The following is a 10,426-nucleotide window of genomic DNA, read 5'->3' on the forward strand; positions in this document are numbered from 1 at the left end:
TAGTTTAGTGCAAGTTAGCATCATGTACTTGAGAAGATAATAAATGTTAGCAGTTGAGGTAAGGGAAGACATTCATTCTTGTGTCTGTCAAACTCTGAGTACATATTTAGAAGAAACACATCTGAAGACTGTTCTTGACTGCAAAGAGATTTTGGAGTCCTATGCTATGGGAGCATATGTGTAACAGTATGACGTTCATACTGACTTGTGTCAAGAGCTGACCATAAATAATTTATTACTAATGAATATTTTATTAAGAGCTGTGGGAGGCCGCAATAAGGCTTGAGACGAGGACCAAAGCAGGCCCTGATTTGTGCCTCCTTTAAAGTCCGAATAACCTAACAAAAGGTTTAGGACGGGAAAAGTTGAGTAGCACTGAGAAAGGGTCTGTGCTATGTGTTGTGCGCTCGCCTACGTGACTTCCCACATGCTTGCTAAACAAATGAGAACCATTCGATTGGGGTCATAAGTTCATGGCTGGTCCTTGCTGCCCTAGTGCAGCCCATAAATTACTTTCAGGTTTGCTGTATCAATACAGAACAATTGTATTGGCATCAGCCGTTTGGCCTCACGAGGTCTGTTTATAGTTTCTTGTGAAACTTATTATGGGAACTCATGGTTGTTTAACTAGACACAGGTGTATTGCTTCTCCTATTGTAATATCACTATATATATGGCCTTAATGCTTTGAATAAACTTAGCACTGTGGGACATCCTCCTCAGTGCTCCTCCTGCCCCCATCTCTTTGCTTCTCGAGTTCTTTCTTCATCCTCTTACCCTCACGTTCCTGGTCGATTTGTCGTGCTGGCCGTGACAAAGAGCTTACATCTCTTACCTGTGAAACTTCAAAATCTGCCTGGAGATTTCCAGATGTTAACCCACTTAGAAGGACAATTTCATTTTCTTTTGGCTGTTGGACGTTCATGGAACTGATGAGTTTTGGAAGATCTGGTGAAACATTGACCAATTTCTGTAGTGGAGGAAAAAAGTTAGTTTAGATTTCTTTTCATCTCGAAAACACTACTCCAAAACTATTTACTTGCAAAACTAATACATAACTTATGCAAACAATAGATTACTTAATCTACTAAGATTATTACTAGCAGAGACTGTGTGAAATTGAAGCATAAAAGTTTAGATTGGAATAGAAAATTACTTAAACATAAAGCTTTAAAAACTCTTTTAGTTCTAAATTTTCCAAAGTAGGTATTTAATAATTAATGTCACAACACAGGTATATATTGTAGGGGTTTAAAAAAAATTTTTTTTTAAAGATTTTATTTATTTATCAGAGAGAGAGAGAGGGAAGAGAGCGAGCACAGGCAGACAGAACGGCAGGCAGAGGCAGAGGGAGAAGCAGGCTCCCTGCTGAGCAAGGAGCCCTATGTGGGACTCCATCCCAGGACGCTGGGATCATGACCTGAGCCGAAGGCAGCTGCTTAACCAACTGAGCCACCCAGGCGTCCCTAAAAATTTTTTCTTTTAACTCTTGTAATAAGAGATTTGTTGATTAATAATCATCTGTACTAACAGTAAATAATAATATCAATAACAAAATAATTTCCAATATTGATTTTACTCTGTGCACTAGGTGCTATGCTAAAGATTGTATTCATTTTACATCTTAGTATACTTAATCTCCACAACACCCCCACATGTATTAGATACCATTATTACTTTCTTTTTATACGTAAGTAGCCTGAGGTCCAGAGATTAGTTTACACAAGCTCATACAGCTAAATCAGTGCCAAGTTTCTACTCTTAACCATAGCAGAAGATTGTCTCAAATCCCTCATATAAATCTTCAAACACAGAGTCCTCAAGATTCCAACTTGCTCTGGTCTCTCTTGCTGTCTCTTTGACAGACTCTGTCTGACCATAAGTCCATTAAATGAAATCCTATGTATAAATTTTTTTCCCCCAAATTCCTCCAGGACTACACCGATGAATGACACTTGAAGCTCTGTGGAAATCTATAATGGATAATCTGTATGGGCAAGTGGGTTTGAGAAGCTTCAAACCCAGGTGCAGCACTGTTAAGAAAAAAACATCACAGGGATAACTGAGTAATCACGGGCCTACTGTTCTGATCGTCAAGCTGCAAATGGTGTCTGTTACACCACTATATTATACCAAATAGTGAAGTCAAACCATCTTCTTCAGCTTTGGGTATGGATGGATCACCATATCATGCAAATCAATTCTTTCTATTGACCCCCAATTGGCTCTAGCTCAGAGGACTGAGGGGCCTTTTAAGTTCTTGTGTGTTATCAAGGGTTTACAAGAGGATCTTCCCAAACTTGGATATGGTTGGAATATGTAACTGCTGCAGAATGCAAGGAGTCCAAGTCCCACTTGAATGTAGGACTGTAGTTAAGAGTGTAGAAACCAAAACTAGAGACACAAATTTGATCAAAGCAGCAGGAAGGAGCAGATCTGAGAGCCTCAGAGAAGGGCTGGCTGATATCAAGAGGGTTTGGGAAACCTTGGAAACATCATCTCAGGCAGGATGTTTGAAAACAGAGGTAGGGGCAGAGAAAGCCACTATCAGGCCCTGTAGGCAGGGGAAGCATCTCTTTGGAGAGCAGCCCTGTAATCTTGGGGAAGCAAGTTTCACAAGTATAAGGAAGGCAACCTGCGTGGGAGGTGGCAGGGGAAGGGTCAGAAAATGGGTTTTGAAGAAACTATCCTATTAAAGACTCTCCAGCTGAATGAGTGCCATTTATAGATGAAGTCCTGTCGGCTTTCTAGTCTGTTCAGCCAGTCTTTGCCCCGCGCTCCCAGAGAGCTTGTGCTCCCAGTGTTACCTGCTGCAGGTGTTCTGTGCTGCAAGCATCCTTGTTCACATCCAGGTTCACGAAGCAAACCTGGGAAAAAGCCCAAAAACAACCAAGTAAGTGAAAAACCTGGCAGTTCTTTTCAAAAAAAAAAAAAAAAAAAAAAAAAAGCATGGAATCCATTTCGGGCAAATGATTTGAGAATCCTGCACATTTTGTATAGTTGGTCTGGCACAAAAACAGTCACTGTACCTTTTGGCTTCTGTGCAAACCTCTAACACCCTATGCACAATTCACCTGATCCCATCTCCCATTCATGGTCCAACAAACAAAACCGTCTCTATGTATTCAACTCAATGCAAGTCACAAGTCTTCACACTTACAAAGGGTTATCGAATCTCATGAAATGGAGAGAAGACCTACAATATTCTAAACGTCTGTTTTTAATTGCAATGAACATTTTAATTTATCTTTTTTTCTCCTTCCCCTAGTTTCTCCTTTCATTTGTAGTCCAGTACATGATAAGAAGCTTTCTCTTTGTTTCATAGTTTTCATTCGTTGAGTTAAACCTGTTGTACAGTTTGCCTCTTTTTAGCCATCCTAAATAAATGTCTGAATAAGTTGGACTGTGAAACCGGTAGCAACAATCTTAAAAAATAGCTCATAACAACAAGAAGAGAATTGTTGTAGTTTAAATCTCACAGAGCATCGAAAAAAATATGCTAAGGACATTTGCATGGAGATGGGGAGAAGACAACTTCAAACATAAAGAGGTGAGATATATTCTTTTTCTTTTCCCTTAAATAAATAAATCAATTTAATTGGAATCTTATTTATGTATTTATTTATTTATTGAGTGGGGTTGGCACACGATGTTACATCAGTTTCAGGTATACATAGTGGTTTAAGTTTTTTACTCTCAACAATTTAATTTGCCCATATAAAACTGATAGCATTAATTATCTGAATATTTAGTCAGATGTTTGGACTTACGTAGATGCTTGGAAGCATATGGGGCCTTCTGATTTCAGTTGTCGGAGTTATGGTTTCTCAGAATCTATCCTTTCTCTTTTTTACATAATTGAAAAAAAATAATTGAAAGATTTGGGGTAAGTCTTTAAGAACTACAATAGTTGTACAGTGTTATAGTGTAAAGCTCATTACTGTCTTATTCCCCCCGATGGAAGGTTTTCTGGATTTCTGAACTCACAATATCCTTGCAGCATCTCTAGGGTACAGTATCTGCTTGTTAAGAATAACCTGATGGGCATTTGGGGGAAGAAGGGGCACAAACTGCCATCCACACTCTTAACTAAGAGGTTCTCCTCCATTGGGTTAACAGGATGACTAAACTGGAACCAGGCATGAGCTCCTTCAGGGACAGTACAAAGAGAGGCATGAATAGGAGATGGTGCTTGGAAGGAGTTCATGGTTTAGAGCAGTTTGTGAATATTCATATAATAACTGGAACTTTGCCCTTGGAAAACTGGTTCAATATCTGTTCATACTCAGGGGCTTTGAATAACATGCAGTTGGGACTGCTTTTACTGAACTGATTCGACAGTTTTCCATTCATCTTAAAGAAAGGTGTATTACCTTGACCTGGCACTGCAAGACTTTTATCTTCTATCACAGTGGGAGAGGATAACACAGAGACCACGGAAAGGCATCTGTAGTAACTACTTCCCTGCCCTCTGATACTATCTTTTGTTCTCTGAAGATAAACTTTCTCTTTTTTCATCCTGGGCTGCGATGTGAAATTCTGCCTAGGTTTGGAAGAAACCCTCCACACTTGCTAGCTGGGCCAAGACTAGAACAACGTCAGACATAAACCAATAACTTACTTATACTAGACACATGTATCTTTCCATACCTTGGTTATAGAGGATGATCCAGTTTTTAAGGGCTATTAGGTTATGTGTAAAATACCTGAAGGGGCAAATCCAAATATAACAAATGATCCAGGGAAATTTTTTTAAGTATCTGCATTTATTTAATAATCTCTTAAACATAATTTCCCTTCAGCCTTTACTAGATTGTTTATTCATGAAGGCAGGTCCTGATAGCTTAGTGTTTAGCAAAGCCTGGTACTTGGTAGGTGCTCAATAAATGTTGATAAATGCATATGTATACATGGAGTGGAAGCACTGTCTCGGTTATTGTGGACATCACCCCGTAATAATTATTTTCCTTATTTATGTTGTCAGTTCCGATGCTGTCAATAAAATATTTCTTCCAATAAGGATATAAGGGAGTAGATAGAGAAGTTATAGAATTAACAGAGCTAATGTTACTCCATCAGTTGGTACTGTGTAAAGTTCTTAGATTGGCTTTTTAGTTCTGTGAATAAGGATTTATTAAAAAAACAGATAAAAGTGAAGTTGAGAACCGCAATTGGTGATAAATACACATAAAAAGGTATAAACACTTTTCTTGCAGTGGAGGTTCCTTTCTCTTCACATAAACTACATTTCATGTTGTGTCCGCACGTGTCTTTGTTTAGACCATCTGCAGACACACAGAGCTGAGGCAGATGGAAACACATCTCATCCCTGCGAGAACACAGACACCTCTTTTCTTGCCTACTTAACAAAGCCAATTTTGTGGCTGTATGTACCTTTCAAATACAAATGCCTCTCTTTTGTCATTATTACTGTTTTAAAATAAAATGTTGGAGGATCAAGTGTCACTGAGAAAATGATGCCACTTTATGATTTTTGCTTTCAAGCAATCTAATACATCACTCCAGACTGAGATGAAGAGTCAACACAGAGAAGTTACATCTTATTCCCAACTGGCTGGTATCTCCGCCATACAGCCTCAGCCTCCCCACTCGAGGAGTTCTCTCCAGACCCTGAAGGACCTGTTTTGACACACATAGAACCATAATGCAAAATCTTCCAGACTTTAATATTTTAGTCACCTAGAACACTCACCCTAACTAAGCCCGCAGAGGATTATGTTCCACTTCTGTTAGCACAAGTTTCCTTACAACTGGCTGCAATAACACAGGGAGCAGCCTTACTTGTTGGGAGGGAAATTCTAACCCTCAGGTCTTTCTCAACTTTCATGGCACAGGGAGCATAGCATAAAATGATGATGTCTTCTTTACTCCAACTTTTTAGAAAGTCTGCTGAATTTTGCCCAGAATCTCCACAGTATAGAAAGAAACCCATGAGATCAAGACCTGAGCCAAAATCGAGAGTTGGAGGCTTAACTGACCAAGCCATCCAGGTGTCCCTTGCTGTTCCTTTTCTTTCTTTAAAAATAATTTTATTTATTTACTGGACAGAGAGAGATCACAAGTAGGCAGAGAGGCAGACAGAGAGAGAGGAAGGGGGGAAGCAGGCTCCACACCAACCAGAGAACCCAATGCAAGGCTTGATCCCAGGACCCTGAGATCACCACCTGAACCAAAGGCAGAGGCTTAATCCACTGAGCCACCCAGGTGCCCCTGCAAGGTTGGCTCGGCATCTGACTCTTGATTTCAGCTCAGGTTGTGATCTCAGGGTACTGAGGTCAAGTCTGCCTCAGTCTCCCTGCTCAGCATGGAGTCTGCTTGAGATTCTCTCCTTCTCCTTTTGCCCCTACCCCCAAGTGCTCACTCTTTCTTTGTCTCAAACAAATAAATCTTAAAAAAGGGATATATTTTGGTGCAAGCCACTATAAGAAAAAGGTTAACATAAGAACCGATGATGATTGCCAAGGGCATAATGGGGCAAAACTCCCATTATGCTGGACAGTTTTATTTTTTCATGGACTCTTCAGACAATTAATGAGATAGTCGAGAAATGCTGTTGCATTATGGATCAAGGAGGGGCACATCTCGGTGCCAGAGGTTGTATGTCAGCAGGCTGTTAGCCCAGAGTGTGGGGCCTCTGACTTTTGCTGCGTACTTTCTCATCTCTCCTGAAATCAGCTAACACCCATGAAGACAATCCTCCTATATGGAGATCCTGTTTAGGAAATGAAATAAATCCAGCAGAAAGAGTGTATTATCATATGGTTTCACTTACTTGTAGAGCATAAGGGAAAACATGGAGGGCATTAGGAGAAGGAAAGAAGAGTGAATTGGGGGAAATCAGAGGGGGTGACGAACCATGAGAGACTGTGGACTCTGAGAAACAAACTGAGGGTTTTGGAGGGGAGAGGGGTGGGGGGTTGGGTGAGCCTGGTGGTGGATACTAAGGAGGGCACGTATTTCATGGAGCGCTGGGTGTGGTGCATAAACAATGAATCTTGGAACATGGAAAAAATAAAATTAAGTAAATAGAAAGGAAGAAGAAAGAAAGAGTAAAAGAAAGAAAGGAGAAACTGTTAACAAAAAGCATGATGTCGAATTGCCTTTCAAATTGGGGCATTTGAATGTTTACTATTACCAGATACATACTTAAGTTTTATCTTAGAAGAAAACCAATCCTTTCCTCCGGCAGCTCCTAACAATGCAGCCATCTGGCCATGCAGAGAGAATGAGATCTCTTCATTTGGTGGTATTAAAATGCTGATCCACAAATCTCCTGAAGAAAAAATTGCCTCTTTTCTTACCCCAATCCACAGGCTCCTACTAGGTTCAGGACCCTGGACCAAAATTATCTTTGAAAGGATATGACATTTTCCCTGATTAGTATTTTAGACTAATGACAACTAAAATGGCAGTTTATGCATCTGTGTTGCTATGCCATAGCGCTGTCAGGCATTCTTGGAACCCACTTGACGTTTGGAAGGATAACCGCATTTGTGTTCAGTTATTACGGCTTTAATGTGATTGCAGTAATCACAAAATAAAATGCAAAGTTTTACCCACACTAGAGGAGACTGTCAAATCTCTCTGCTTTTTAAACTGTCAATATTTTTAAAAATATCTTCAAATTGCTGTTTTGAGGGTAGCTGTTCGAGCAGTTTGTGATAAGAGACTCTGTAAAAGGTATCAAAATTTCTGAACAAAAAAAAAAAAAAAAAAAAAAAAAAAAAAAATTTCTGAACAATGCCAGATATTTTAACTAGCCATACATCTAGCCAATTTTATCACTAACCTAAAAAAATAAAGGAGAAGTATGCTACTCAGGGAAATTATTTTCCCCTACTTTTGTTGTTCCTAAAGACATTTCTTTTGGAACAAAAAAGTGTACTTATATATAAAATCTGATATACATTTACCAGTTAAAGAACATACTGTATTTATTTTAAATTGCCATTTTATAGATGTGTTTTACTGAGAGGTAATTCACATGCCATGTGACTTACTCATTTAAAGTATACTTTAATGGTTTTTAATATATGCACAAGGTTGTGCAACCACTGCTACAATCAATGTTAGAATATTTCTTCACCCACAAAAGAAAATGTATTTATAAGCATTCTTCCATTTCTCTCCAAAAACCCTCACCCTAGCCCTAGGCACTCACTCATCTTTCTGTCTCTACACATTGGCCTATTTTGGACATTTCAGATAATCAGAGTCGCTCAATATGTGTTTTTTGGTGACTGATGTAATTTTTTACAACACTTTGATTTGATAATTCTGCACAGGATTCTGTGCTCATCATGCTAAGTGCAGTCACCATCTGTTGTCACCCTCCAACTTATTGCAATATTATTGACCATATCCCTTATGTTGTAATTTTCACCTCTGTGACTTACTTTATATCTAGAAGTTTGTACATTTTAATCCCTTTCACCTATTTCACCCATCCCCCTACTCACCTCCCCACTGGCCCTTGTTTGAATGTGCACACACACACACACAAAATCTTTTTGACTATAATTTTGTCATCTTTCGTCTCCTTAGTGGTGAGAGTTTTCTCCTGTCATCTTCTCTCACTGAAAAGGATAGTATTATGGAAAAATGATGCCCAAGGATGGTGGGGGCAGAGATGAGTCAAATTTCCCTTGGAAGACAAGTTATCTGGGAGTTCTACCTTGTTTTTTATCTTAAATTGAAGGGAAAAGGAATACATATGATAGACTTGGTTCCACTTTGCTTACTTTTTCTCTCACTGAAGTTATTTAGATTTCTAATACATAAAGAGCTGAGATATGTTTCTGAACTCTCAGGAGTCATGCTCTGGGATAGTGCAGACAAAGAAAAGTCAAATGTGGAACAAATATCAAGCAGCTGAATTATTTCAGATGTCATGGATGATGGCGAGGGGCCTTTTATTCATCAGCTGACCTTTGTTTCTTTTTGAATCAAGATGACTTTTCAACTCTTCATTTTGACTATAGCAAGTAAGCCAAATTTTGGGGAGCCACAGCAATCCACTAACAAGTATAATAGGGAAAATCTTTTTCTGGAGCATGTACTGAGCAGGGAGAAGTAGGCAGAGGATTCATGACTTCCAATAGATGAGCTGGACCTCAGGAGGTGGTAGTCGAGATGATTTGTTTGCTGATCCTAAATCACTCATGACTAGAACATGAAATGCTTTCCCATTATGAAGTAAAAAATGATAATCCTATACATATCATCCTTCAAAATTCATTGTAGTCACACTCTTTTTTTTTTTTTTTTTTTTTTTAAAGTAAGCTCTTACTGCTCTCTTGGAATGTTTCAATCCAAACCTTTAACTCTGCTTAATCTGGGTAAGTATGCTCAAATGAAAGCATGACAGAGAAAACGGGGCTATTCCTGAACCATAGAACCTGTGGATGACCCAGACCCCCAAAGAATGAATGATGAGGATAAAATAACTAACAGCAAAGAAGTAGAGAAGCAAGAAAGCTATGTGGCCAAAACCACCTACTTTTTGAATATTTTAAAATAATCCTATTTTTCCATGGACAGAACACATCATTGTTCAGAGTGTTAAAGTTCTGTAAGTTTCACCCTAGAACAATGGAGTAAATTCCAGACACAATAAATGACTTACCCATATGGACTTCAGCTGGCTCTTGGGAGAATGTGCTCCCCTCACATGCCTGGAACATTCTCTCATCTTTGAGGTACAATAGTGTGCAAGAAGCAGGAAGCTGTGCTTTGCCTAGAGTCAAACTGAGCTTCAAAGCCTGGATCTGTGCTTGCTAGATCCTAGTCTAAAAGGCTATCATAAAATACTGTGCAGAATTTCTATGAAGACTAAGTGAAAGACAAAGTAAAGAACATCAGGGAAACTTGGATGCCATTTTATTGATTTCTGGATTATTGTCTAAAGAGTGAATTATTTGAAGTTATTGCTCTTTGTTCAGACAAAAATGGCAATTTCATAAGGCCCAGTCTAAATAATTTGACATGGAATATATATGAAGTGCAGCTATTTCTGAGAATGTAAAGCAATTAAAATTTGGGTCCTTACATGTAACTACCCCCACATCTACCCAGATCTTACTTACTTGGTATAAATCTTAGCTCCCATTTAATTATGTAAACATTATTTACTGACTAAAAACATTAAGTTATGTTTTCTAAATTTTTATTATTTATGTTTTGGATATATATAAGTATAGAGTGACACCTTGCTTTTTAGGGCTATCAAATATTTAATTAAGAACTTAGCAAACTCAACACCCAAAGAACAAATAATCCAATCAAGAAATGGGCAGAGGACATGAACAGACATTTCTGCAAAGAAGACATCCAGATGGCCAACAGACACATGAAAAAGTGTTCCATATCACTCGGCATCAGGGAAATACAAATCAAAACCACAATG

General features: G+C 38.7%; 1 protein-coding gene across 6 annotated transcripts in view; it reads right to left on the reverse strand.

The window, feature by feature from the left end:
• The window catches only part of SPHKAP (SPHK1 interactor, AKAP domain containing), a 175,085-nt gene that overhangs the window by 44,289 nt on the left and 120,370 nt on the right, over positions 1 to 10,426 (reverse strand). For all 6 annotated transcript variants that reach the window (XM_059393648.1, XM_059393651.1, XM_059393653.1 and 3 more), the window contains 2 exons: positions 2,808 to 2,867; positions 836 to 970 (listed from right to left, as the gene is read on the reverse strand). In XM_059393648.1, the coding sequence (XP_059249631.1) occupies positions 836 to 970; positions 2,808 to 2,867 (195 nt within the window). The remainder of the gene's footprint in view (positions 1 to 835; positions 971 to 2,807; positions 2,868 to 10,426) is intronic.

This window comes from Mustela nigripes, chromosome 3 (genome assembly GCF_022355385.1).
Source record: "Mustela nigripes isolate SB6536 chromosome 3, MUSNIG.SB6536, whole genome shotgun sequence".
In the NCBI taxonomy this organism is placed as follows: Eukaryota; Metazoa; Chordata; class Mammalia; order Carnivora; family Mustelidae; genus Mustela; species Mustela nigripes.